Source organism: Folsomia candida, unplaced genomic scaffold (genome assembly GCF_002217175.1).
Source record: "Folsomia candida strain VU population unplaced genomic scaffold, ASM221717v1 Fcan01_Sc002, whole genome shotgun sequence".
Classification (NCBI taxonomy): Eukaryota; Metazoa; Arthropoda; class Collembola; order Entomobryomorpha; family Isotomidae; genus Folsomia; species Folsomia candida.
In genome coordinates, this window is record NW_019091194.1 from 8,109,492 (window position 1) to 8,135,649 (window position 26,158).

A 26,158-nucleotide genomic window follows, 5' to 3' on the forward strand; every position below is an offset into this window, starting at 1 on the left:
CCAAAAATCATATCGAGATATTCAACAAACATACATATGTCAGAGTCTGAGATGAAATGACCAGTAAATATAAATTATATTTGCTACTGTAAAATGCTGCGCTGAGATTCCACAGGATAAGAAATCACAAAAGAAAATTGGTATATTATTTATTTACATCAATTGTTTAACAAAACTACGAAACACTTGTGCAACGATCGAGTACATTAAGTGCATGATACAGATAAATATACAAAACCTATTGCCGTAACAATTTTCCCTCTTTTTTGGAAATTCTACTATATTAGATATCATGCAAAGAATTAGCTACTGGAAATACTTTACCCTCGATTTTTCGAGGAAGTCAATCAATACAACAATACAAGAGAGAATATGAATCGTAAATCAAAATATGCTAATTATTAAATGAAAGCACGTGTGATAAAAATCTATTAAAATCTACGCAGACGCAACGAATTGCTATTAAACTGGATATACCAAATGTTACTCTGTTTAAGTTTCCTCCTTCACGTAAGGAAGGAATGAAAATTCAGGATCAATAAAATCCAGCGAGTAAATACAAGTCAGGTGAGCCAATAAAACCAAGTCCTTTGCTCTTGACTGTGTTTGTTAATGGCCGTTGCAAATTCACCCTTTCCTGATAGTCTTCATAGTTCCATATAATATGTATGCACACCACCACGAAACATAGGTTCACCCTTCGTATATAAATAATAATAATAATGCAACACCGTCGATTTTCCTTTCCCTTCTTTATGATATCCAATCATCTGACGATGAGTCCACTTTTTTTAGTAAGAGAAAATTATGCATATAGAGGTGGCAAGTCAGTTCCGCCAAAAATTTGCGTTTCGTTTGCCATACGTGATGCATCATTCCTATTATTCCGTGACCCTAACTCATATTAATTTTGCTTAATGAACTGAAAGTGCTTCTGTAATTTGAAGGAATTTTTCATTCTCTTCGTCAGTGTTCATGTTAACTCAACTCTGCAAGTAATACACTCGGTAAATTCCAATTCAAATCTATATTTTGTGTTTATGGCCCACAGTAATTTCTTCACTGCTGTAAATGAATGAATTATGTCACAGAAGCTAATGTATCTTTCACTCTGAATAAGTAATGCTCGGCAGAGTTGGGGAAACTCTGCGTACGGATGTGCATACATATGTAGATACACATATCGTATGTGACATATGTATGATCTCACTTTGTTGATTGCATTACTAGCCATTATCAATTCTACTCAACTACTGACTCACTGCATTCATGTGTGTCACTTAATAACAATGAGACTCCGGATAAGGTTAACCTCCCCTGAGTCATCAGACTTTTTTTTATATATAACACAAACAATACTCTGATCTAAACGATACAAAGCTGCCAGGTGAACCTTGTTAACTTTAAATATTGTTAGCATAAGTGGTTGCCGTGGGTAAAAAGGAATGACATTCCTATAAAAGCCTAGCACAATTCTCAATCATTTGTAATAATATTAAACTTCTTTTAAATTAATAAGAAAATAATGGATGAAACGTTAAAACTCAATAATTAATGGATATGAAACACGTTTGACATTTTGGTTTAGCCAATAAAATATTAATGCAAAACGTGCGGTGGATTAGATACATGATTTGACCTCTTGTCACCTTTTCTACTGAGGCTCACCATCACACTAACACATGAACATAATCAAAGTCATTTCCTAAACTGTAAATGGTGTGAGAAATTCTTAAGAAGAGAAGGGAGAAACATAGATACTTGAATACACAATATATAAACACGAAATGACGCTTACCTGCTAAAACCACTAAAACAATCCAAGATTTTGAGATTTTCCACATTTTGAAAGTTGAATCCAGACTGATCCGTTCAGTCAGTTCTCTTGAATCAGAAAAATCACTACCAAACTGCTGCTGGGAATTTAACCTCCGAGTCCAGCTACCAAACGAATTGTACACTTGTGACACAGAATTCCCAATTTGCCGAATTCACTAACAATTCTGTCGGAGATATTATTGTGCTATTTTTTCTATAAACTAAGTAGATATTACTTCGCAAAACTGTCAACTCTTTCTTTTATAATAGTACAGAAGGTGATGATAGTTGTGAGTTGGCGAATCAATCTTTTCAGACTTATTACAACGTTGCGTGGACAGATCCGTTGTGCACGGTTGGCAGGGAACTAACTAAGTAATAATTCTGCTCAGAGGGCTTGGCTGGCTGCTCTTCTTCCCTCTTCTCGTCCTGCGTTTAGGGTTGCAGTGCAGCAGCCCCTCTCTCTCTCTCTATTGCATTGCATTGGTTGCTGGTTGATAGTAGCACAGGCTTCTTTTGTATTCAGCAGTTGGTTGCTTAAAAAAGCTGAACAGCGAGGAGTGTTATTGAAGGTACAAAACTCCTTCCCTTTCCCTCAGTATGAAAGTCTCAAAGCTTTGCAAGCTGTTGTCTTCAAGTCGAAATTCAAGTTCAAAACTCGGAGGAGTTGGTTTATATCAGCTCTTCTGCACCGCACTGAAATTCATAGATGCACTATATACTTTAGCAAATAAAATTTATGGGATATCCACAAACTTTATGAAATGTTGGATTGATAATTCAACGATCTTGAGAAAACTTACCAATTTAAAGACGGGCACCTAATATTAAGCCTTATCTGATGATGAGTTACAAAATGGTTGTCACTTAGAATTTGACTTGACTATTGATTATATTTATACTTTATGCATACCCCAATATGACAACTTCCGCTATTCTGACAGATGGAATTCTACAATCTCTATCTTATCCTCTCTGCAAAAGACAATGCAAACGAAGGATGAAATACAAAAGGATTGTTATACATTCATCGTAAAAGTAGTATTGAGCATATTGGAACAGTAAGTGGTACATGGTATGGATGCATTCATAGCAGAATTCAAAATGCAAGACACTCAACCAACCACCAAACTAACAACCATCCCCAAGTTTTTCTTGAGTAGTTTTCTGTTTCGAATAGAGCAAAAAAAGCTTCCTTTGAGCAAAAGTCAGTTCCATCCAACTCAGCTCAGATTTGATCAGCGTAACAATGGGAAAATGTAAAAGCAGTCTATTCAGTAATGCTTGTATACTTCATGGATGGAAATAAAAGTAGTACTGAGTGATGATAATATGTATGTAGTTGCTAGCTTGATGGTTATATGGTTAGAACTACTTACTGGACTTTTCACTTTGTTTTGTTCCATAATTATTACAAGAAAAAAAGAGAGGTGAGATGAGATGAGAAAATCCGTCAGTATTTTGAGTGTTTGGAAATGGATTCAGAGAAGCAACACCGATAAACTCTGCTGACTCTACTGAACTTATTTGTACGCACCTGTATAATTAAAAAAAATAATGGCAAATAAAATGAGCCGATTCTGCACGATATTTATATGCAAGTACATTAGTACATATTGAATTAAGAGAAACAGAAACCTACCATTTGTAAACTTAATGAATTGTGAGGATGTCCTTTTGATTGATGTTTATCTCCAATCTCCAATATCGAATTTCAGCTGGATAATGGCAAATGGAATGGAATGGAACGCAGCTTAGATAATACGAATAAGAAATTCAAAGGAATGACAAATTGTGCGAGGAAATGTGTTGGTATCCCGGTTATCTCATATTCCCGCAAATCAATCATAATTTTGGGTGGCATTTTTCTTCTTGAAACTTGAGATTTCGCAATCCCAATCGATTGTGATTATAAATATTATCATATTTACTCTAAATTTGTATTTTGCAACAATATAATTAGTCTGCCATTATCAGCATTTTTCTTTCGGAAATATTCAAATCGGTATTCAAGCAAGCTTGTTCATAAAGGGTAATGACTTTTACCCACTCATTTTCTAATTAATCCAGATAACGCTGAATATTTGAGATTAAAATATTAAATATTTGTAGGTACGATCGAGCGACAATACATAATTTTGGTTTTGGGACTCTCGTGATCAAGGACTTTTGGACTCTTTATGGGATTTTAATGTCGAATTAGGCAAATTTCCATTTGTTAATATAGTTCATAATATTCGTTCTCTTAGAGAACTTCTCTAAAATGTGGTTTTGTTGGACAGCAAGTTGGAGCTCGGCCATTTGAACTCATGCAACCACCGCACCGGCAACATGAGGGAGAGTCGGGGATGAAAATATCGATTTTGCACATGGTGGAATGGCGACAGTACGAGATGAATGCAAACCACGCAACGCAACTACTTGTATATAAGCACTTCCACGCTTAGGCTTGTTGAGATCGGGGCGCACTAGCAGAAAGAAGAATTTGTTGAGCTGTTCGTCTCTGGTAACAAGCTACAATGCAAACCATATATGATGTGTAGTATATATATATATATATCTTGTAGTACCGTTCAGTATCCCTCTTTCCTACCTTTCGGGTACCCGTGTGCTTATTAAGCTTTAGATCGGCTTGAGCTGCTGATTCTAGTTTGAGGGGTCGACCAATGCGTTCCAATGATGGTATTATAGCTTGGAGGCAGTTAAAACTGGTAGGAGGGGGAGAAAAATCCCGGCCGCATGAGTTCATCGTTCACCGACCGACACCACCAAATCCAATGAAATGAGAGATCTGCACAAATCTCTAATAATAATAAATGCAAGTAGATAGATTTTGTTATTCTTAATAAAACAATGATGCTGATTGCTGATATTAAACACTTGAGTGATCAGATCGGGTAATGAATGAGTAGTTTCTATTTATTTAGAATGGATGGGCACTTTTTTTCTGTATTTAAGTAAGAAGTAAGAAGAATCTTCGTCGGGTACGGAGCAATGAGCATCTTCCGTTAACATATGTAATATGTAGATGATGAGAATACTTGGCATATATGTATTTGACAGTATTTGTACGACAAATTTCAAGTCTGTGAAATTAGAAAATTTCCAGAAAAATTAGAGATGGATTACGTTCGTTTATGGCTGGACAACAATCTTTTATATTGAAGGGTACTATTGGTGTCTCGGTTTGCGGTTTGCTTACAATTTAGGCTGAGACCTGACAAGCAACGTCAAGTCGGTTCCTTTCTGGTTTAAGGGTCGCGTCCTTTTGTTGTATTGTTTTTGACACATCACAACTATGTATCACACGCTGTTAAACAAATCTGTTTATATAACTTCAAACTGTTTGGAGATCAATTGATAAACAATACATATCGTCGGTACACGTACCTTAATGATATAATAAATAAATATATACGAGGGCTTAAAAGATTTTCATTGCAAACATGTATATAACGTAGAAAGTGAGATTTATTTATATAAAACTACACCAATCATAATACAGTGAGGTTAATAATTAAAAGTATTAAATTAAAAATTGGTCGAGCAGGGCCACATTAACTAACGAAAGCAAGGTGGTTACAATGTTAATATGAAAAGTAAACAAATAGGATTTGTTTCATCTCGTCTCATAAAATGCTTGAAGTCAGTCTAAATGTAAATATAATTAGACAAGAAGTCGGGTTTAGTAGGGTTTAGTTTGTTCAAAAATGTTTCACTGAAGCCGTCTATTGCGAGTCTGAAATCCACCAGGTCGAATATTAACTACCAATGAACCCCCCGCGGTCCTATCAATTCGCCTTCCAACTCTTTCATGACCTTGTAAGTACAATGTTCCTACTGGGTTTGCAAAATGAGAGCGACTTGATAATGGAGGACCAGCCATGGGCATTTGATCCATGCGCCGGCCAAGAGATCCCCCAACTCCCTTCAACAATGAAGGCATTCTATTTCCAGAGTTTGGAGAAGGTCTGGTTTGTGCAGCATAGTATGCTTCCTGTTCTAGCCACTCTCTGTATTTATGGTACCAGTCTTCCCATTTGATGTATTCGTCAAATGTAATTGGTCGTTCATCAAAGCACCCCCGATTTCTGTATAGAGATAATACTATACATTGTAATTTACACAAAAATAAACGAAACAAATTTTACAAACGATTTGCTTACTTGTAATAATCAAATCTGACTCTAGCATCAGACCAATCCAACGGGCGATTCTCAATGGGAGTGTCACGATACATTCTCTCAAAATGCTTCTGACTCTCGTCCGACATTTCTCTTCGAGATATATTTCGAGATTCTCCAAAAATGGCTGGAGGGGTGCGAGATCTTGGTTTTCTATGATAATTAAACAAGTTATGTACTTGCCTTTATAGTTTCTATGTATTTGAATATAATTAAATGAGAGCTGATCTAATATTCAAACATTATATATTTGTGTAATTACAATCGACTGGAAGAAGTTTCGCCAGCATCACCGCCCGCACAGCCACTACCAACGCTGGCAACAAATACTTTTGAAAGAACCTCCGGGTTTCGAAAATCTTTAACCACCCTCATCTTTGTATCAATTTCATTAACCGATAATACAGGTTTCGCCATTTCTCTTTTGTCTGTGCTCATTTGAGAAAGTTTTGCAAATCGTTCGGAAAGAGTCATTCTCGGTTCTGAATCTGAGTCAGACGAACCCGATTCACTCTCAGTTTCACCAGATTCTGAAGGCGATTTAGTACCTAAAATTGAAACTTAATTGAATGAATACATGATACAAATAATTTATATGGATTTGCTTTAATCTCATTAAATTTACCCTTCTTCGAGTTTTTCTCCTTTTCAGTTGACTTCAATTTTTGAGTATTTGAAGTTGGTTCTGGTATTGATGATTTACTGGATTTGACGATTGTGGTAGCATCATTTACAGGTTTTTTTTTATTAATTTGTTTTCCTGTCTTGCTTAACAAGGTATTCGTAGAGACGACCGTGGGGGGAACTTTTGTCGAGGCTACAGGTTTTGGGGTCCTGTCATTCATACCTCTTGTAGCCGTGCTGGCTTTCTTTGCTGTAGACAATGTAGATGGGACTTTATCAGGCTTCTTCTTGGTAACAATCTTTTGGCTTGGCTTAGCTCGAATGCTAATATCAGAGTCATCACTAGACACATGAAAAGTACATGCATCATGAAGTATAATTATAACAAATTAATACATTGAGTTGTTATTGTAATTGTGTACCTTTCACTGCTAGATAGACTGTCGGATGTGGAAGATGAACTACCTCGTCTTAAAACACTACCAACACCTTTACGACTTCTGCTGGAAGACGACGATCCACTGTCTGAGATTGAAGAATTTCGTACTTTTTCTTTTGCATGAAGTTGCAAAACATCTTCGTCGGAAGAACTGTTTGATGATGAGTATGAGTCTGAGTGCACTTTTGCTTTCACCCTTTTGGACAGCTAAAGTACAAGATATCGAATTAAGAGTGAAAAATGTGGAATGGCAACCAAAGTTGACAAATTCAAATTTCGATAAATGTTATTTATACTTTTGAGATAGGTCGTCCTGCTCCCGTTGAGCGCTTTGCTGGTGTGTAACTCCTGGAACGAGATCGAGAAACTGACGATCCCGATGAGGAGAATGACGAAGACCTTCGATTTGTCCTAGCTTTCCTGGGTAAGTTTCCACTAGTTTTAGTAGAATTTCCTTGATCGGCAGAATTTCGTCCCAAATCTCGTTTGGATTCGGTATTGGATTTTTGATTAGTAGCCGATCGCTGTTTTACTTTGCTCACAACTGGTTTTAGTTTTGGTGGCGACACAGATCTTGAAAAACTTTTAAAATCTTTCCTATGTGAATCATGAATTTATTTTATGATTATTACTGTTTAATTAGCCTATCTTCAACTCTGTATATATTTGTCACAAGATTAAACTCATTCATGTTACACAAACCTTGACTTTGCCACCCGCTTAATTGGAGACCTAGATCTGCTAAAACTCCTAGATCTTGACCTGGAACGCGACTGACGCCGTTCACAACGCAGGGAACCAGACATAGAATTTATTCCCCTTCTATGAGAACCGCTACGTGAGTGCTGTTGTTTTCGTGGAGCAGCTTTTTTTGTCCCATCCTTTCTGTGATATAGTTCTTTAAAACCACTATGTCCCCACCTGAAAATTAACATGCATATATATATATATTTCTGAACATGTACGTAAGTAAGAAATATTATTTAATTATTATATAACTAAGCTAAATAAGAATATGCAAACATTAACAATGCTACAGGATTAAGCTACATACCGATCAGGATCTTTTTCTTCGGCTGCTATAATTTTCTTGTCCCAGTAATTAGTTCTTTCCTCCCTAGCCTTTTTTACGACTTTGTCCAAGGAAGAAACAGTTTTCTTTGTTCCTAAATGTGAGATTGATTTTTAGTTGTCATCAATTTATTACGTAAGTTTAGGAAACTTTTTTTATCATTATGCATACCAGAATCAGGTCTATGACGTTCGGGAGACCGAGGTTTTGGAGTGCGTTTATTACCATCCAATTCGTCCATTCTTAGCCGGCCCTTTTGCGTCGACCTGTCCCTGCTGTTGTGACGATCTCGACGAGATGATTTATCCACCTCACTTTTCCTGCTGCTGCCGCTGGCATCTTTGTCTTTCTCTCGCCCGGAAGACATTGCTAACGCCATCAACTTGGATTTGATTGGACTTTGACTCCTTGTTGATCTTCTTTCATTTCGGACCATCCCTCTGCCCCTATTTCGATCCGTCCAATTATCTGTCCTAGCTGGTGCTGCTCGCCGACCACCACTCCGCATACTTACGTGCCCAGCCATAATTTCTGCAAAATATTTTACTCAAGTTATGGCATATCCTTCTTACGTTATATTTGGTAATCCCTTTAGCCCTTATCATACTAAATGCATCTCAATTATTTCACATTAACAACAAATTGTAGTTGTACGCGAAAGATGAAACAAAATCAATACAATATCCAGAAGATGATACATAGAGAGAGCAGAAGAGGATCATCATGTCGGATGGCGTCACAGTCTATAAACTCAAATTAATAACTCGGAGTTGGTGACACATTTTCAAAATGCTCATATTGTGGACTGAGCAAATTCTCAAGTGATTCCGTCCATTAAAATCCACCATGCTCTATGATCTGCAGGAAAAGTTCTTATTCGTAATCCCACGACCAGACTAATGACGTGGAGCATCAGGCGTCGTAACATATTATTAACAAGAGACGAGAAGGGCAGGAAATGTTTATATTATTTTTGTTTGCAAATCATTATAATATTATGTCGGTAATAGATATAGTCTTTCTTTTGGAAAGCAAATTGCCAACGGTTTCAAACAACGACATCGTTTCCAAGATTGAGTACTTCCGGTGCATACAAAGCTCTACACTGAGACAATCGCACCACCAATTGTTTCTGTTTTCACTATATCACAGCAAACACAATTACAGTCGTAAATTTGCATGCAAAAATCACAAATTTGAAGAGTTTGGGTTATTATATAGAGTTCCTGGTGAAACTGAAAGGATTAGCCTTTATAAATTAAATACGCTATATACTGCTGCAGAAAGTCAGTCTTCTTTTATCCATCCACCATTCATAAATAGTTCAACTTATTTAGCTGATTTATATTAAATCGCATGGACGAAATGGCAAATAGCGACATAAAATTGTTCCATCAACTTCTTCCCGTGTTCTTCTATAGCCAATAATAAAATGTCTTGCTTATGGGCTTTTACGTTGAGTAGAATCTAAACACTGAATTCACCATCCACATTTAACCCTTCTTGACATTTTTTGGTACAATAATGTGTCACAACAAAATTGACCAACACAACCTCAACAGTTAATGAAATGTTCTTGTTTGCACTTTATTTGTGCATTGAGCGGATAATAATTGGACGGAGAGCTCAATTACAAATGCAAACTATGATGAAGAACAGAAATTTGAGGTATTATAGTTAATTGCATGAAATAAGGAATTACAATAAAATTAATACCACTTTTCTATACGCATTACCTCGTAATTGAAAAGTCTTTCGTGTGTTGTAAACAGAACTACCGCAAGCGTATCGGAGTAGAATCTGTCATCTACAGTGCTTTCTAATTGATAGCTTCTCTGTTGTCTTGTCTTTGCTAGCCGATTGAAAATTCAAGGCTTTCCAAGTATATTAATGGACACTTAATAAATTCACCAAAACAAGTCACGCAGCTGTTAACTATGAACTACAAACTATGAACTATATATAACCTAAAGCTATAATTTAAAGAATTATTATTATTGGCAAGCCCAAGAATTATTTTAATTTACTCGGAGCACTGAGACTGACTATCAAATAAGTTCAACTGTTGTGGATGACCGACCATCAGAACAAACAGAATTTCAATTCGAAGGACTTTTGCCCCATCTGGATGGGGTAGTCGGCGGCTATAATAATTTTTATCCGCACGTGAAAATAATCCCGTCCACTTTGAGATATTTCATCCCGGCTAAATAAAATCCTCGCCACCACATAAACCCACTCACTCACTCATAAACGCAATACAATTTTCGTGACCGAGAAATGGTGCCGTGCGACAAATCCATTTAACATTTAAAATTTGCAATTTGGGGCTATAAAAAAATACCTGGCCTTACTTCATCTCACAAAAACTACTGAATCTTGTAAAGGTAATTAATCACAAACATAAATATAAATAATCGTTTGTAATTTTATAAAATATATATATTTTTTTACTTCGTCTCATATTTATTCAAACTACAACTTATTAAATTGAATTCCTTTGTACACAAAAGGATTTTTCTTGAACGGAGCCAAAGACTATTTAGTATCCAAGTAACGTTATAGAGTGACAACGTGTCAAATAATCTTGTACTATTATATTGTATATATACAATAAAATTTTATTCTGGTTGATTGTTTTGTTTGGCTGCACTATTTACTAATAGTACGTGCTGATTGTTTATATTATTTTGTTTTGCAGATAAGACAAGGATTTTCTTGCAACCAGTGAGGTCAAGGTCAGGCGAACCGACCATAAGTTAATCATGGGAATGAACATTTCTCGATGTGAAGCGGATCCGACGATCCTTCCTCCTCCACCGCCACCGCCAGGACAAGGAGGAGGATCGTTGAATGAACCTCCTCAACAACAGGAGACGTACGTTAGTGAAAAATTGAAGAATAATCCTGGATCGTATGAAGAGCTTCATAAAAAATGCAAAGGTGGGTAGCAAAAAAATGAACAAGTGACAAGACAACGGATGTTGTATCTCATGTTGTATCTCAAGACTTTTGGAATTAATTAATTTGGTTTTATATATATATAGAGTTATTTCCTCTTCCATTCGAAGGAGCCAAAGTTATGATCAACAAGTCATTAAATCAAGGGTTTCATATTTCTCATTCAATTACTATGAGTTCAATCACACCGTCTGGGTATCGCTTTGGAAGTACATATATCAGCGCTGGGATGGTGTCTCCCCAAGATCCTGCATTTGTACTTATTGCGGATATCGACCCAAGTGCCAACCTCAACGCTCAGGGAATTGTGAATTACAACGAGAATCTTAGGTTCAAGTATGCCAGTCAGGTTTGTTTGCAGAAATAATACAATATTATGTTATCTACTCATTTATGTTGTGCAACATATGTGACATGACGTTCTTTTAAATTCACTCTTGGATCATGTACTTATATTGTCTTTGCAGATTATGAATAGCAAATTTGCAAGTACTCAGCTCACTGCCGATTATCGAGGCAGAGAGTGGACTGCAACTGGAACAATAGTCAACCCAAACATTTTCAATAACACTGGTATTATATTTTTTTAATTTACTTACGCACTGTCAGCGAGTGTGCTAAACTTGCTCCTTGGCCGAATGTCCAAAATATAACATGCATATTTATTTGTATAAATAGGGATTGGAGTCGTTCAATTCCTCCAAGCCATAACTCCTAAAATCACAGTAGGAGCTGAAATAATGTTACAAAAATCGCCTCAAATCCCAGGAGGAAGAACGACTATGCTGTCTCTTTGTGGACGCTACACTGGTACGAAAATGTGTGCATGATACGTATTATTGAGAACGACTAGACTAGTAATTTAGCGTACAAAATAAATATACAAATAGCGTTACAAGTTATTTAATTTCCTTATTTATCTTAGGGGATGAAAGTGTCTGGAGCGGATTTGCTGGAACTGGTGGACTGGGTTTGTGCTACTACAGGAGACTTAACGAAGAGATTCAAATTGGATTCGAAATCGAGAATAGTATTGTTCAACAGCAAACTAATGTTGCATTGGGGTATCAGTTTGACCTTCCCAAGGCTAACTTCTCCATGAAAGGTTGGTTATATTATTGCATAGTTGTAGTCTTCAGGAATAACTTAAATAGTCAAACCTTTGTTTTCTCCTGTGTAATAGCTATGGTTGACAACAATTGGACAGTTACCGGTGTTTTGGAGAAGAGGTTGCTTCCTATGCCGTTCATGCTGTCACTTTGCGGATCATTAAATCATGTCAAGAGTCAATTTCGTCTAGGTTGCGGTTTTACTGTAGGAGTTTAAGAAGCTATACATACAATAATCGAACAAGTCAGTCATTTTAGTTGTCGACAATGAATAATTTCGTACCCTTCTTCAAACCCTATATTGCATTTATTTGCTTACAATAATTAATTAAACATCACCAATTACTCTTACGATTTCTTCAAATGTACTATATAACAAAGGCTGTTTGCAAGTAACTGATGCAATACAAGTCATGTCATGTCACTAAAATTAAAAACTAATAATATATTTTCTTCGGAGTTCGGACTTTGTATTTGTTTCAATTACAGCCAGAAATTAATTTTTATACTGTACTAGGCAGAACGTAGAACTATTCTTCTTGTTTCATACTCGGTGTGATGAGGTAGTCCAAAAGTAAACCATAGTTAATTATTATATCATTGTAATATGGAGATAAAATATTTAGTAGATCAAGGGAGAATTAAACGTTGATTTGTTAAAAGTTCAAGTTTCTATCAGATATTTAGTAGGTAGATGAGTCTGATCATCAGATTCTGATTATATGTCTGTTTTGCATTTGAATAAAAATGGTTATCTATCGAAATTTTGAATGTTACTATATTCGTCAATAATTGAAGCATATTTTTTTCTGTGGGAGGTCACCCTACTGAACACTGGATGTCAATTTTCAACATCTGACCATTTTAAATTTACTATATCTTATTGTATCTACACACATCACACATATAATCCCTACATACCATACTCAATACTTTACAAGACTATTATTCACCACATCATATTATATCATCATATTAGTATATTAGACACCATAATTATTCGTTCTTAATATATCGATTTGGCTCATCGTGTGTGCCCATCTTTAAACTTTGCGTGTTCAAATTGATCGTATAAATTTAAAGAATATTGTTGATATGATAGTTGTAAGTAATGCAAGTCTACAAGCCAGGGGTGAAACATCAGCATAAACAATTTCTTGCGTACAACATTTATTTATAGCAAATAGATATTTCGTATGAAATGAAAATTATGGAGTACTGTTAAATATATTAATTGTAAAAAGGTTCTAAAACTTCACTCTATCCTTCTTTTTACCATCGGGTCGACCAACTGGCTTTTTGCTGGAAATGGGCTTATCTTTGATCGGCTTGTTGCTTAACAGGGGATGGATCTCTGTACATCAGTCGGGTAAAAACATTTTTAAATTGCAATAAAAAGCTAAGTAAGTATATTGTTGTATAGATGAAAACGAACCGTCACTTGGAGCATTTTCCAAAGTCATGTTATAAGTCCTAGGTTTCTTTTTCTTGGTGGAGGATGGATGATTCTCTTTATGGTCAGAATGTCTCCTGTGGCTGTCATCTATAGGATTAATCGGGTCTGGAGGAGGAGCCCACTGATCTTCTGCGTCTTCAATCTGGAGTTAAATAGTAATTTTAATTGTGCAACTCAAAGAAATTACAAAGCAGTCCTAGTGAAACAGCACGTACATCAGGTGCAATTGGCAAAAACAACAAGGTATCTTTTTCGTCTTCTTCGTCTGAACTGCAGAATGCAGGAATAGGGTTAACGCCAACAACATCAACCTATGACAAGTACAATATACGATTTTAAAGGCCGGCAAATTTTCAGAAGCTTCTTATTAATAATAAATTATTATTTAATAACTTATTGTTATTAATTTAGAAAGAGAAAGGAATTATCGAATGTGCATATGTCAAATCAGACGATACAAAGGTCCCGTTTTTTGCAAACTCTATTCAGTAGAAAAAAATCTTGGCGAAACTCAAGAAGAACATCGAGAGAGTATTAAATTTTGCTATACATTTGTAATAAACCAAAATAGACAAACTAAAATGTATCCTTAATCTATAAGTGTGTAAATAAATTTACCTCGATTTCGTCATCTGCAGCTGTACCTTGGGCTTCAATAATTTTATCTTCGTCTATACAAACAAATCACGTAAAATAGATGTAATCGATAGAGAACCACTACAGAGATAATGTATGTAGGGTATGTATGCACACAGTAGAATCGCATCGTTGAATCATAGTTTGCATGAGAATTGGGTAGCTGACATGTTACTTGCCTCACTGTATGTACTGGTATAACCGCGGATTAAAGTCTCACAATTTTTCATAGACAGGGACAATGTGGCCTAACTTTTCTACTATTTGGCTGATAAATGGGTCGATCGAGTCGAATAACTCTTACCCATAGAGGGTTCGTCAGTATTTATTTAAAATGCTTACCCTCTAAATCAAATTCCGATTCCCTTTCTTCGTATTCCACGTTTTCATCCAACTCTTTGAAATCCGGTGCGAATGCAGACCAATTCTCAACCTGATTTTGAGCCCAGATCGATACTACGCCACTACTAATAGAAGCAATGATGGGTCGCATTGGATGCCACTGAAATACATGTAAATAGTTAAATATGTTATGCATTGATGCCCATTTAAATCAATAAAGCAAAGCAAAATAAGGCTTGTGTAGTATTACTCACCACAACATCAAGCAATAACTCTCCTTTCGTTCCATGCAAAATTTTAACCAAATTCCCAACACTTTTTTCCCAAATATAGAGTGCATGCTGGCGAGCTGAACCAGCACAAATGTATTCTCCATCACCAGAAAAACAGCATTTTTTCCACATTGTTCTAAAAAATATATCCATTATACACATGTTGCATATATATTTAAATACGTTGTATTATAAGAACTATACTTGTTAACTAAATCTTGCAACTTTTGAATCGGTTCAACATCCCCCTCCTTTCCACAATTTAAAACTTCTGGCACATCATACACACGAATAATTCGGTCTGCTGAATTAATTAAAAACCACCTGCAAGAGAAAGGGAGGGGAGAGAGGTACATAAGTAATATTAACAAAATTTTTAGATATTATGTCATTGTCATTAACCGTCTCTCTTTCTATATTCTCATATGAACTTTACTTACTCTCCTCTTCTAGAAAATTCAATAGTTTTCACTGCTGTGCTGCTGCTTGCGACTTGCCCAATTCTGAAGCTGGCAACCAGCGTCATATCCTTAACGCTATGGACTAAAACTTTCCCTTTCGCATTACCAGAAAATATGTACTTTCCGCGTCTATCGAACGAGGCAGCAATGTTCAAGTCTTCCTAGAGAAAGGAATCCAATTTTAATCTTATCAATTCTATTAAACGCTGGAGATTAAAGATTAACTATAAAAGTCTGACTTCGTCATCCAAAGGGACCGTTTTATGTGATCCAGAAACATCAACCAGCAATGCCGCATGTCTTAACGGGCAAACCAGAAACTGCTTGGAATCTCGCGGATGATATTGTACCTATCAAGTTAAATTCGATAACAATCCACACAAAAACAACTGCATTTCATTCCATGCCTTAGTACGGTAAAAAAAAAACTTACTTTAAGAACTGGAGATGGAAACTGATATCTGCTGTCGCAGTCTCCAGTAAGAACGTCCAAAATGCACACCGTGTTGTCTGTGCACGCTGTTAAAACCTTTTTTCCGTTCCGTGACCAGCTATGTAAACCCAAATTTCATGGCACGTGCTTAGATATTCTCATCCATCCACTACTGATCACCCCTTATGTAAATTTATTATTTACCTACCTGACCGAAGCAACTGGATGAGCATGGGCCGTAATAACTTTGGCAATACCTCTCGTCATAAAGTCCCACACGACGACACGCCCATCATTGCAACCCACAGCCAACAAGGTGCCATGCTTATTAAAAGCAGCAGTCACCGCCAATGAAACACAATCTAGAACATTGTCATACTCCTACAAAACAAATAAAATAAAAAATTATGCAACACATAGGAAATTTAATTAACTCTACACCACTTGATAGGTAAAGGAAGGTTCTAAAATACCTCTGGATAATTTTGTCCAAACGATTCTACACAAACAAATGATTAAAATTACAAATTAATAAAATATTATATGCAAACATTACAGCAGGATGCTTTACCTAAAAGTTCGAGATTCATTTGTGCCAAAAAGTAATTAAGCAACAAGTTGATTAGAAAATTAGTAGGCTGAGATTTTCACCACTTGTATACAAATTAAAAATCATGAATTGAGTAAGAAACGTTAATTTTAAAAAACGATATTAATAATTGAACCGGTGACCGAGCGGACAAAAACAGTAAGAAATGTTTATGTGTATAATAAGTTGAGTTTCCCGCTCGCTCACAGTGCCCCAAACCCGGTAAAACTAACGTAATTGTCATTTATAATGTACAAAAAAGAGCGCAGTGTGGTGAACAAAGGAGAATTATCCAGTCAAGCCTATGAGACAAGTTGGTATCAGTATCAGTTTTATGACAGATATTTACGAAGCAAATTGAATCGTGAAGTTTAATGAAGATAGTATTATTGATCGTACCTGATAATTATCAAATACTGAATTTTTACTGCAATGTGCGACGCATGCATCTTAAATAAATATGACACTATGCGTTTTAATTATCTCATAATATCAAAGAATATGTCCATTTTATTTTATAGACTATACAGCAGGGTACAATGTAAATGTCACCAATACAAAGAATAATGCGCTTAACATATAGGGATCAAGTATCAACGACGAATTAGCGACCACAAAAAGATCTTCGTTTTTGTCCCCGTTTTTTGTTTTCCCTTGCTCCTTAGTATTATGATCGTATTTGATTTTATCATTTAAATCTACAGACCCCATATCTTGATTGGTCTTTGGTGTAGCGTCGTACAAGGTTTTTGGAATTACAACAGACTCCTCCAGTTTCTTACTTTCACTTGCAGAGTACATGTAGCTCTTTGCTCCTGTGTACATTCTGACCACTCGAAAATTAGTTTCGGCAAAATCGTACTTGTCTCCTTTGAAGCGTTGTAGTCGATTGGTTGTGAAATACAAGTATCCAGAGTTGTCGAAACCAAATGTGTCGGGCCATTGGAGGTCAACATCATTTTGTACCAATAAAACTTCTTTGTCAGTAGCCTATTAAATGAATAATAAATTGTTCCAATTTTCACGGAAATGGTACTATAATATTTAGTACTTGAACATTTTACCTTCTCATTTGAAGATGTGTTGTAGTACGCAACCCCATTTTTCCCCAGCAAACCAGCAAACAGGAGACCGGTATAATCCATTGACAATCCGTCAGATTGAGTCGTCCTCAAGCCTTCATTTCTAACTGCACTGTCCGACAAATTGTCCCCGTTTACAGCAGTTCGGAGTATGGATGTTGAGACGGAGAAAAGATTTGCACTGCTTAAGGGACAGAAATACAATCGGTTGAAGTTTGAGTCTATTGGAGATAGAGCTACTCCGTCCACGTTTACACTAAATTGGTAGTCTTCATCTGAAAGTACAAGTCTGAGCATAAAATCAATTATAATAATCATTATTTTGTACCACATTTAACTCGAATTTAAATGCTAAGTAAATAAGTGGTGGTAATAGAAGTTGGGGGCTACTCATTACCAGAGGGCGGATATGTATGTATTTCTAACTTTTTCATATCAAATCAGATCGTACTAAAACTTCGTATACTGACATCCCATCTAAGCCTGATCTCAAAAGTTCAAACATAGTTTTCCATATTTTACATATTTTCGGGTTTTCGTACATATACATATTGTCATACTTATTTTGAGGTTTTTTGCATACATTCACATATTTTCCTACATATTCGAGCCTTTTTCTAAATATACATAGTTTACTACATATTTCGAGGTTCTTTATGTAAAAATATTTTTGTTTAGTCACAAGTTAAAGACTTGAAAATTAAGAAAGTTAAGAAAATTATATTTTCATGATAATGGCGTTCAATTCATGTGAATGACTAGCAAATCCAGTTTCCCCCATTTTTTTATGCCAAAAATTACCTCTAAAACTCAATAAATATTACTAATGTCGAATTATGAGTCATTAGATAAAGGTTAAAACGTAATTCATTGATACTAGTGCTAAAAATTCCGAAGTTCTGGAAAATTAAATATAAATGTTAGAAAATTTAACTTGAAAAATATTTTTTTGTACATATTTTCGAGGTTTTAAAGTACATATCACATACATATTTTGAGGAATTTAAGTACATACATATCCGCCCTATGCTCATTACTCATAAATCTGTAACACGGTCAGAATGAGTTTTGTATGTTCCCATTTGGGCCACGTATTACCGGAGAATGGGTTTGGCTTGGGGGGTATAGGGAACAAAATTGGTAATTTTTGTGATAAATTGCAATCATGCACTAATGGGATCACCTAAAATGTTTATCTTAACTGCATCCTGGTTTGCGACCATGGAGGAATGATGTACGAACCACGAACGATTTTCTACATAGTTGTACACCACAATTTTAGAATCCAAGGCATCCGTAATGTAAGCATAACAATTTTCCTTTGAGATACACGCTACGACGATATCATTCAAAAAGTTGGTAGTTGGAGAAACGACGTCTTTGGGAAACTCGTATTTTCGAATCACGTCTCCACTTGATGTGTCCAGTAATACCAACTTAGGAGGGCATTTGTCATCCTTGTTTGTTCTATTACTAAATATGTGCACTCTTCCAACATCTACCACCCACATTCGACCAAATTGGTCAATCTCCATGGATTGTACATATTGAAGAGCGTTGCAATTTCCCAACTGGTTCATCTCCCATGATGGATATGGGTTCAACAGAGGACCTTCAGAAGAATAACAGGAAATTAATGTATTCGTAACCACCAGTGAAATTAAAATTGTACTGATTGGCGTGCCTTTAATTTCTCCAATGGCTCCTACAGTTGCGTCTAAATCAAAGTCAACATAAACCAAGGAGGCTGGAACCCCGTTCCTCCATCTCGGGACCGTTAAGAATATCCTCCTATCCTTAACCTTGATACCGGTGATAACATTGTTCTCTGGAATAAATTCACCGTTGGCCAACAGTCGATTTCGAGTTTGATCCGAGGAAAATTTAAAATCCAATTTTTTCCATCCATATATTACATTATATGATGCTAGTGGATTGACGCTGTGTGTAGGACACACAAAGTAGAGAGATAAAACAATGACAGTAAGACGAGCCAACACAAAGCCTCGTGATATGCTCATCTTAAAATTTCTTAAAACTGAAAATGAAACATAAATGCATATTATGTAGGTACACCTTTAGATAGTATGATATTTATTTATATATATTTACCTGATTGAATAACCGAAACAAAACGCTGCTGCTACAAGGATTTTACTTACTAAATAAGTCAGTGAATCGGCAGCGATTATATGCAAACTTGTAAAATGGCTATGTATATGTAGTTCTGGAGAACAGGTTTGTACGTATGTAGCTTCATGTATTGTACATGATCTTGACTTTATGAGGAAAGTGGTCAGGTTGGTTTGTGAAGAAAAACACTTGCGCACTTTCTACTGTCGTTCTAACAGAAATAATTTGGCCAAATTTTCTCAACTTACTATAATACTTATAGATAAACGGAAATATCATATGCTTTCCTTAGCCTACCTGCTCATTTAGAATTTGCCCATGGCAGCTATTCATTTTATTACCTTATTATGATAATGCCAAGCTCAATTAGGTATGCTAAACTAGAAAGAATGTGCATAACATTATTATTACCACTGTATGATACAGTCTGTATCGTTAAAATAACTCTTCTGCTGTCACAAAGTCATCGTAGGCAAAAATAAAATATCCCATTGGACCACCATTGGACAGACATTGGAAAATAGGACGCACACATGCATGGCATATGTATGTGGGGGGTTTTGCATGCTAAAGCCGTGACCGTTTGATTGAGAAGGACGGTCAACGTATTTAAAATTACCGAAAGGCAGAGGTAAAAAATGAGGTCGAGTTTGAGAGTATTTATTTACATAGATGGCCAATGCACAATAGTAATAATTACTTATATATGATTCCTTTTAAGATTTGAACACTTTTAACCATTACGTGAACTGAAGTCCAGATATCTATGTATAAATTTTATAATAGCATACGCCTATACGCTTGTTGACAAATAACTAGGTACTTATGGCTTCTTTTCATCCTCTCGGTATTGATAAAAATCTTTTGAAATAGTCTAGAAGGGCTTTTTGATAGGCTTTACAGTTTAATTTTGCTTCACCAAGCTTTCAACAAATACACATTGCCTTCCTCAGGGCTAATTCAACTCATCTAACAATCACAATAATTATTTTTTCATGTAATTTTTCTTTTACGCTTGAGTGTTCGGATAACACTTTGCAATTAAATGTGTTTACTTAATTATTTAGTCGTAAGTACTATGAAACATTTACATTTATTGGGAAATACAAAATGAAATTATTCAAATGCTAGAAATTTCTTATAACAACAAAATTTCTGGCATTATATAGACTGCACACATGACAGAAATTCGAGTAGAAAAGTGTTATACAAGGAATATTTTGAGATGCTGATATACGATACACAAATTAAGAAAATGCGCTTCTGACCAGATACTGGTACTGGTAGCTCATCTCTTCTTGAATCCATATTTTTTTCGCTCGTAGAACAAGTCGGTTTTGGAACTTCCCAAGTTAACAATTTTTGGGCATCCATCTCTCTAAAATTGAGGAACAACAATTATTCAAACATTAGTTTCCAGTCTTTATTATTAGTTTGTGTTAATAAAGCATGATATTTGATCATACATCTTTCTCCTGGATGGTGCACTCCTTGCAGTAGTAGGCGTCTGAAACTCCTGGTCCTCCGCAAATAACGCAGCGACCCTGGTACGAGCCGTAGTTACACTCGTCGCAGATCCTGACCAATGTGCACGGCTTCACGTAAGAGTCGCAAATCACACATTTTCCGTCACATTTCTCACACAGTCGTCCAATCGCTGAAATTAGTCCACAATTAGGCTATGACATTACCTTCTAACTGTACCTCTGTAACCGAGGCTCTGTTATGTGTCATGAAATTGAATTACCAACACCAGGTTGCTTCCTGCAGAAAATCAAATCCGGATGATGCTTCGCCATTATCACCTCTCACGTTAACAATAAGTGGGTCGAAATTTGTAATATAGATTTTTAACTATTGAATTATTGCTAAATGTGGTGGTGACAAGTTGTTAAAAAATTGTTAAAAGCTTATGTTGTATTTGAACAATATAGAACCGGTGGATTAAGTTGAGCTTGCTGCCAAAGCATTTCGGTACTCTATGATCTATGAGGTGGGAATTTTTTTACTCGCTGGTTGAGTCAGCGACACATGCGAACAATTTGATTCTCAAACAATTCAACTAATTCATGGAAATATCTGTATATATAGCATTCAACTTCGAATGGTGCGTATATAAATATATTCTTCTCTACGATGTATCGCATTTTGTTTATTGTATTCGGTAATTTGATCTATTTGTCTTTTTTTAGATTAAGAAAATAAGTTACTTACTACGCACACACGTTATACACTATTGAGCTGGTTGGATAAATAAAATGCGGAAGCCACTTGTCATCGGAATCAGAGTTTTCAGCGGAGGGACGAGGGTGACAGAATTCCTTGCGGCCGTGTTGATGTGTCTATTTCTTGGCGTTGGGGCCGATAGAACGAGTCAAAAGATTTACGAACCTATTGTGGAATCATACCCTTGTTTTAGGAAACTTAATGGAACCCATCAAGTGGGGTGTGGATGTGAGTTATATTTGTAAATAGTTTGTTCTGGTGGGCAAGGTCTGATTTCGTGTTATCTTTTATTTAGCCTCTTTAACTGGTGATGTTGGTGTAGTCCATCTTGTTGAAAATGAGTCCTCGCTACAATGGGTCACTAGGATTGGGCCACATGACCCATATGTTGCTCTCATATATCCAGATTTTTTAACGGATAGAGTGATGAATCTATTCAAGAGGTCTGGAAGAGTTGGGGGAATTCTAGTTTTGAACGATACTATCAGAATACAAGGCTTACTTCAATCTTCCCCCGACTTAAAGTGTCCAAATGAAGGATTCGGTATAATTTAATGAATTGTTTATTTTATTTTATGAGATATCACATAATATTGTGTTTGTTGTAATATTAGGCCTTGCTCTACCAAATTCGACCCATTACTGCGAGAATTGGAATAATGCTGGGGAAAGCATTCTTTTTCAAAAATTTGATTTTCCAGTATTTTATGTCCATAATGAAACAGAATCACAAACCATTTTAAGCTGCTACGACGACTTTAATCGTCCAATTAATGGAACCACTGCAAGGGAATGGCCGTTATGCGCTGCTCAATTGCGGTATACACCATACAAGCTTCCAACATTTTGATATTTCCATATTTATATTGTCCAAAAAATTCAATAACAGGCATTTAACGGAAGTTTGTTTCTTGTAATTATCATTATAGGGCATTCATGTTGGCTGCAGTAGATACCCCCACATGTTTGAGAAGGAGTGACAAATTCAACCTGGAGCAGCAGAAAGGTATGACTAGTCATGGAATTAGGTGTACTATCCTCTATGTTAGGCCGCCTGTGATAATACACACAAATTGCAAACTTTACGTTATTATTTCAGCTAGAGTTTGTGACCAAATGGGCGATCTTAATATTTGGGCATCCGTATTACCATCAAATCAATCTAAACCATACATAAAAGAAAATGGGTTCGTAGATCTATTTTTCTAACTTACTAGAGTCTATAAGGAGTATAATTAAATCATCATTTTGCAGGTCCGTGATAGTAATAAGCGCAAAATTAGATGCAGCCTCAATGTTTGAAGGACTCGCTCATGGAGCTGATAGTGCTGGTACAGGCATTTCTACCCTTCTCGCAGTCCTCAAGCATCTCAGTCAACCTGAGCTCAAAAATTTGTTATCAAATTCAAGCACTGTACGTCGTCTAATAAATAATCTAAATAATTTCTGTAACGTACATACATTGTTTAAGAGCAGATTGACAACGTATATTTTATCCTGTTCCATGGAGAAACATTTGGCTACATTGGTAAGTAATTTTATTCTTCTACTTGCTACCTAAGGCACTAAATATGAAGCAATGCTTTTTTTGGTTCATCATCTTGCTCATATCTTTCTTCAAAGTTGTGGAGTTTCATACATTATAAACGAGAAAGAGTGATGTCATATATTTGCATGTGAATAAGAAACACAAACGTAATTTGTACATGCAAATTACGTAGTATAAGATAGATACATAGTATAAGACTAAATAATAGATATTTACTATAAAAAACAGAATTAGAATAATATGTTAAGGTTAACTTTTTTCTTGACTTATAAATTACATAGAGGGAAACGATAAAAAGTGAACAAAGTAAGGTTACAATATCTAACCGTACAAATTGGGAGATTCCATTAATTATTGCGAAGAGTTACTTACCACTGCTTACATCTGACTCGTTGAGTTTTTGATGTGCATTTGATTGATTGATTGATTTCCATCATCACCTTGATAAGTATGGCCTTTTTTCCTTCATGACAAGAGCTGAGGACAAGTTGACTTGAGGCTGGGGTAACAATAAATTTAAACTCATTAATTGTTATGGAAGAATGTCAGGATATAAGTTGTGTTTGGTGGGATTCATTTTATGTTGACCAAAGATGAGTTTCGGTTGGGTTGTGTAGGACGCTCTTTCGCATCAATTTCATACGGATTTCGATTATTAGACATATTTTATCGTTAATCTATTCATTTGCAATTTTAAGGTTCAAGTCGTATGGTATATGACATGAAGAATGGCGACTTCCCCCAAGGAATTAAGAATGGTATGTTGGTTATCCGAGGACAATGATCAGTACATTACCTTGAATGCGTTTATCTAAAATTTACAGATTCTCAAAATACTACTGCCATGCTGAATATTAAAGATATCAAATATTACATTGAACTTGGGCAATTAGGACAAACAGATGGTCAAGCGTCGTATTATATGCATGACGCAAAAAGTCCTTTTTCGGACACTTCCACTTTGACTGCCATGTTAAAATCTAAAGGACTCGAGTTTAACTTACCCATCACCTACGTCACTAATCAAACAATTGGAATCCCTCCAGCTTCGTTACAAACATTTTTGAAAGAGAGGCCATCCATTCCTGGGATCTTTATTACTAATCATGAGAACGAATTTCGTAATAAGTATGTGTAATAAGCTCTATTGGCCGAATTATAGGTTAATTTTCTTTCTATGTTTTTTGTAGATTTTATAATAGTATGTTTGATGATGCCGTTCATCTACAATACCAGTATCAGAATTTGTCTTCGATATCAACGATTAAAATTGCACAATTAGCTGCTACAATTGCCTCAACTGTCATGGGGTTGGCCGGTTCAAATGTAAATATTGATCCAGATTTCAAAAATGTAAGTTGGTTACCGAGTTTGACCTTGCTGTAAAATTGGGATTAATTTTGCAAGTTTAAGGTATGACTAACTCGAAACTTTTTTTTACAGGCCAATGATTTATTGCATTGTTATTTGGAGTCTGGAAATTGCGATATTTTTCAACTGGTTGCTGGAAGCGATAAGATGCAACCAATTCCACTGGATTTGTATGTTGGAGTCGACCGTCATCATATTTTTGCAACTCAACTAACCCGCTTTGTTATGATGTATTATCAAGGAGATAATGTTACCAATATTACAATGGAAAAGGACTGCAACACTCCTGATGATAAATTGGTATTATGTGTATACGACTAAAATAAGTGGTATAACATTTGGGCAATATAATGTCCTCGCCAACTGACTAGCTAAGAGGACTGTTTTTCATATTGGAATATTTCTTCATGTCTGTATATTTTATTATTAGAATGTCGAGTACCAATGGATTAATGGATCATGCTTTGCATCAACTGTCAATACCAGTCAGGCTGTGAGCCCCGCGTTTGTTATCGACAATTACGATTGGACGAGCGGACAATATTCCACGTGGACGGAAAGCGTGTGGCAGCAGTTCTCAGTCCGAATATTCGTGAAACCTTCAAGGGCACATGAAATTATTACCCTTGTCTCAGGAATACTAGTATTTTTCATCAGTTTTGTGGTAGTTGGATGGACCAGTTTGAAGTCAGATATCATATTTCCCACAAGGTATGTTGGCTATACACCAATTTCTCCAAGATAGTGAAAGTCAAAACTACATAGTGATTTATATATCACAAAATTTGTGATATCTTTCCCAGTTGGTTATAATTTTGAATTTTGTATACATACTTAATGTAGGTAGTCTAGATTGTAATTGTTTATTAACAAATTACAGACCAGCAGGAATGGCGTGCTAGGAATTGCTTGCAAATCAGATAGCCATGGTTAACTACAACCATGACGACATGACTACGGAACATCATCCGATGCTGTAAATATGACTTCAACTTGACATGGACATCTCGACAACAAGTTTTTTCGCCAAGCTTTCTGTCCTGACTGCTGATAAGTGATATTTATGTGCATATTGGAATTAATGTACACTACTTATTATTATGTACATACTATATATGCATGTATGATACTTGGTTTCTTTCACTTTCACTAAAGCGGACTGTTAACAAATGCTGACTGATTAACTATATACTTTAACTAGTTAACTTGTAACAAACTCAACCATGGGTATCTGATTTGCTTATTCCAGTAACATATTGTAACCTTTTATTGTGTTTCTTCTTTTTCTCATTTATATAACAACACCACGTAACTGGATAATATTTTATGTCCGTAAAGCCGTTTGTTAGAAATAAAACCATAGCACTTAATAAATAAACTTAATAAATAAAAGACTATGTG

At 35.8% G+C, this 26,158-nt stretch overlaps 7 protein-coding genes and 1 long non-coding RNA gene across 14 annotated transcripts in view; 3 read left to right on the top strand and 5 right to left on the bottom strand.

Moving 5' to 3' along the window:
• LOC110844995 (fasciclin-3) overlaps positions 1-2,767 on the bottom strand; it is a 29,816-nt gene extending 27,049 nt beyond the window's left edge. For 2 of the 4 annotated variants that reach the window (XM_022091353.2, XM_022091352.2), the window contains exon 1: positions 1,799-2,514. In XM_022091353.2, the coding sequence (XP_021947045.1) occupies positions 1,799-1,844 (46 nt within the window). In that variant the 5' untranslated portion in view covers positions 1,845-2,514. Of the gene's footprint in view, positions 1-1,798; positions 2,515-2,621; positions 2,657-2,731 lie in introns of those variants that run through there. The other 2 variants (XM_035848491.1, XM_022091354.2) reach the window with 2 other exon arrangements.
• A 1,423-nt stretch (positions 2,768-4,190) lies between these two features.
• LOC110844997 lies at positions 4,191-5,418 on the top strand. The gene is made up of 2 exons (XR_004834136.1): positions 4,191-4,324; positions 4,386-5,418. It is a non-coding gene; the product is annotated as an uncharacterized LOC110844997 (long non-coding RNA).
• Positions 5,272-10,193, bottom strand: LOC110844994 (serine/arginine repetitive matrix protein 2). 3 transcript variants are annotated; one of them, XM_022091350.2, is made up of 10 exons: positions 9,874-10,193; positions 8,309-8,668; positions 8,120-8,231; positions 7,768-7,986; positions 7,362-7,662; positions 7,049-7,272; positions 6,628-6,968; positions 6,265-6,550; positions 5,985-6,155; positions 5,272-5,909 (listed from the first exon to the last, which is right to left on the bottom strand). In XM_022091350.2, the coding sequence occupies exons 2-10, from the start codon at positions 8,661-8,663 to the stop codon at positions 5,534-5,536; spliced, it is 2,385 nt and encodes a 794-aa protein (XP_021947042.1). In that variant the 5' UTR covers positions 8,664-8,668; positions 9,874-10,193; the 3' UTR covers positions 5,272-5,533. The 3 variants fall into 3 exon arrangements, with proteins under 3 accessions (XP_021947042.1, XP_021947043.1, XP_035704382.1); XM_022091351.2 differs by lacking the exon at positions 9,874-10,193 and adding an exon at positions 8,817-9,856; XM_035848489.1 differs by lacking the exon at positions 9,874-10,193 and having other exon boundaries at positions 8,309-9,856.
• A 156-nt stretch (positions 10,194-10,349) lies between these two features.
• Positions 10,350-12,971, top strand: LOC110843056 (mitochondrial import receptor subunit TOM40 homolog 1). The gene is made up of 7 exons (XM_022088970.2): positions 10,350-10,524; positions 10,839-11,080; positions 11,185-11,447; positions 11,566-11,671; positions 11,777-11,908; positions 12,024-12,203; positions 12,282-12,971. The coding sequence occupies exons 2-7, from the start codon at positions 10,903-10,905 to the stop codon at positions 12,422-12,424; spliced, it is 1,002 nt and encodes a 333-aa protein (XP_021944662.1). The 5' UTR covers positions 10,350-10,524; positions 10,839-10,902; the 3' UTR covers positions 12,425-12,971.
• A 77-nt stretch (positions 12,972-13,048) lies between these two features.
• Positions 13,049-16,575, bottom strand: LOC110843605 (retinoblastoma-binding protein 5 homolog). Its single transcript, XM_022089579.2, has 13 exons — positions 16,379-16,575; positions 16,281-16,306; positions 16,016-16,188; positions 15,808-15,925; positions 15,614-15,724; positions 15,354-15,535; positions 15,118-15,237; positions 14,896-15,049; positions 14,642-14,801; positions 14,282-14,334; positions 13,879-13,974; positions 13,643-13,805; positions 13,049-13,561 (listed from the first exon to the last, which is right to left on the bottom strand). Exons 1-13 carry the CDS (start codon positions 16,395-16,397, stop codon positions 13,455-13,457), a joined length of 1,482 nt encoding a protein of 493 aa, XP_021945271.1. The 5' UTR covers positions 16,398-16,575; the 3' UTR covers positions 13,049-13,454.
• A 300-nt stretch (positions 16,576-16,875) lies between these two features.
• Positions 16,876-20,119, bottom strand: LOC110842912 (protein yellow). The gene is made up of 5 exons (XM_022088781.2): positions 19,591-20,119; positions 19,163-19,516; positions 18,662-19,090; positions 17,461-17,753; positions 16,876-17,386 (listed from the first exon to the last, which is right to left on the bottom strand). Exons 2-5 carry the CDS (start codon positions 19,497-19,499, stop codon positions 16,919-16,921), a joined length of 1,527 nt encoding a protein of 508 aa, XP_021944473.1. The 5' UTR covers positions 19,500-19,516; positions 19,591-20,119; the 3' UTR covers positions 16,876-16,918.
• Positions 20,120-20,255: 136 nt separating this feature from the next.
• On the bottom strand, positions 20,256-21,556 carry LOC110845104 (PHD finger-like domain-containing protein 5A). The gene is made up of 3 exons (XM_022091464.2): positions 21,359-21,556; positions 21,078-21,268; positions 20,256-20,989 (listed from the first exon to the last, which is right to left on the bottom strand). The coding sequence occupies exons 1-3, from the start codon at positions 21,408-21,410 to the stop codon at positions 20,900-20,902; spliced, it is 333 nt and encodes a 110-aa protein (XP_021947156.1). The 5' UTR covers positions 21,411-21,556; the 3' UTR covers positions 20,256-20,899.
• A 19-nt stretch (positions 21,557-21,575) lies between these two features.
• Positions 21,576-26,154, top strand: LOC110845103 (nicastrin). Of its 2 annotated transcripts, none has more exons than XM_035848490.1 (14): positions 21,576-21,718; positions 21,804-22,065; positions 22,133-22,381; positions 22,452-22,656; positions 22,767-22,843; positions 22,937-23,024; positions 23,092-23,251; positions 23,314-23,365; positions 24,085-24,144; positions 24,211-24,514; positions 24,577-24,739; positions 24,830-25,057; positions 25,188-25,468; positions 25,601-26,154. In XM_035848490.1, the coding sequence occupies exons 2-14, from the start codon at positions 21,870-21,872 to the stop codon at positions 25,602-25,604; spliced, it is 2,067 nt and encodes a 688-aa protein (XP_035704383.1). In that variant the 5' UTR covers positions 21,576-21,718; positions 21,804-21,869; the 3' UTR covers positions 25,605-26,154. The 2 variants fall into 2 exon arrangements, with proteins under 2 accessions (XP_035704383.1, XP_021947155.1); XM_022091463.2 differs by having other exon boundaries at positions 21,578-21,718; positions 25,638-26,151.
• Positions 26,155-26,158: the final 4 nt, after the last annotated feature.

Coding starts and splice junctions, on each gene's coding strand:
- LOC110842912 (XM_022088781.2), bottom strand. CDS start 19,499: ATGAGCATATCACGAGGCTTTGTGTTGGCTCGTCTTACTGTCATTGTT. Junction 19,091..19,162: donor AGCCATTGGAGAAATTAAAG/GCACGCCAATCA, acceptor ATTCTTCTGAAG/GTCCTCTGTTGAACCCATAT. Junction 17,387..17,460: donor ACACATCTTCAAATGAGAAG/GTAAAATGTTCA, acceptor TTCATTTAATAG/GCTACTGACAAAGAAGTTTT.
- LOC110844994 (XM_022091350.2), bottom strand. CDS start 8,663: ATGGCTGGGCACGTAAGTATGCGGAGTGGTGGTCGGCGAGCAGCACCA. Junction 8,232..8,308: donor ACGTCATAGACCTGATTCTG/GTATGCATAATG, acceptor TCTCACATTTAG/GAACAAAGAAAACTGTTTCT. Junction 7,273..7,361: donor CAGGACGACCTATCTCAAAA/GTATAAATAACA, acceptor CTTGTACTTTAG/CTGTCCAAAAGGGTGAAAGC.
- LOC110845104 (XM_022091464.2), bottom strand. CDS start 21,410: ATGGCGAAGCATCATCCGGATTTGATTTTCTGCAGGAAGCAACCTGGT. Junction 21,269..21,358: donor CAGGAAGCAACCTGGTGTTG/GTAATTCAATTT, acceptor GACTAATTTCAG/CGATTGGACGACTGTGTGAG. Junction 20,990..21,077: donor GCACCATCCAGGAGAAAGAT/GTATGATCAAAT, acceptor CCTCAATTTTAG/AGAGATGGATGCCCAAAAAT.
- LOC110843056 (XM_022088970.2), top strand. CDS start 10,903: ATGGGAATGAACATTTCTCGATGTGAAGCGGATCCGACGATCCTTCCT. Junction 11,448..11,565: donor GGTTCAAGTATGCCAGTCAG/GTTTGTTTGCAG, acceptor TTGTCTTTGCAG/ATTATGAATAGCAAATTTGC. Junction 12,204..12,281: donor GGCTAACTTCTCCATGAAAG/GTTGGTTATATT, acceptor CCTGTGTAATAG/CTATGGTTGACAACAATTGG.
- LOC110843605 (XM_022089579.2), bottom strand. Junction 15,725..15,807: donor TTCCATCTCCAGTTCTTAAA/GTAAGTTTTTTT, acceptor TTAACTTGATAG/GTACAATATCATCCGCGAGA. Junction 13,562..13,642: donor GGAAAATGCTCCAAGTGACG/GTTCGTTTTCAT, acceptor ACTGATGTACAG/AGATCCATCCCCTGTTAAGC.
- LOC110845103 (XM_022091463.2), top strand. CDS start 21,870: ATGCGGAAGCCACTTGTCATCGGAATCAGAGTTTTCAGCGGAGGGACG. Junction 22,844..22,936: donor CAACCTGGAGCAGCAGAAAG/GTATGACTAGTC, acceptor TTATTATTTCAG/CTAGAGTTTGTGACCAAATG. Junction 23,366..24,084: donor AGAAACATTTGGCTACATTG/GTAAGTAATTTT, acceptor TGCAATTTTAAG/GTTCAAGTCGTATGGTATAT.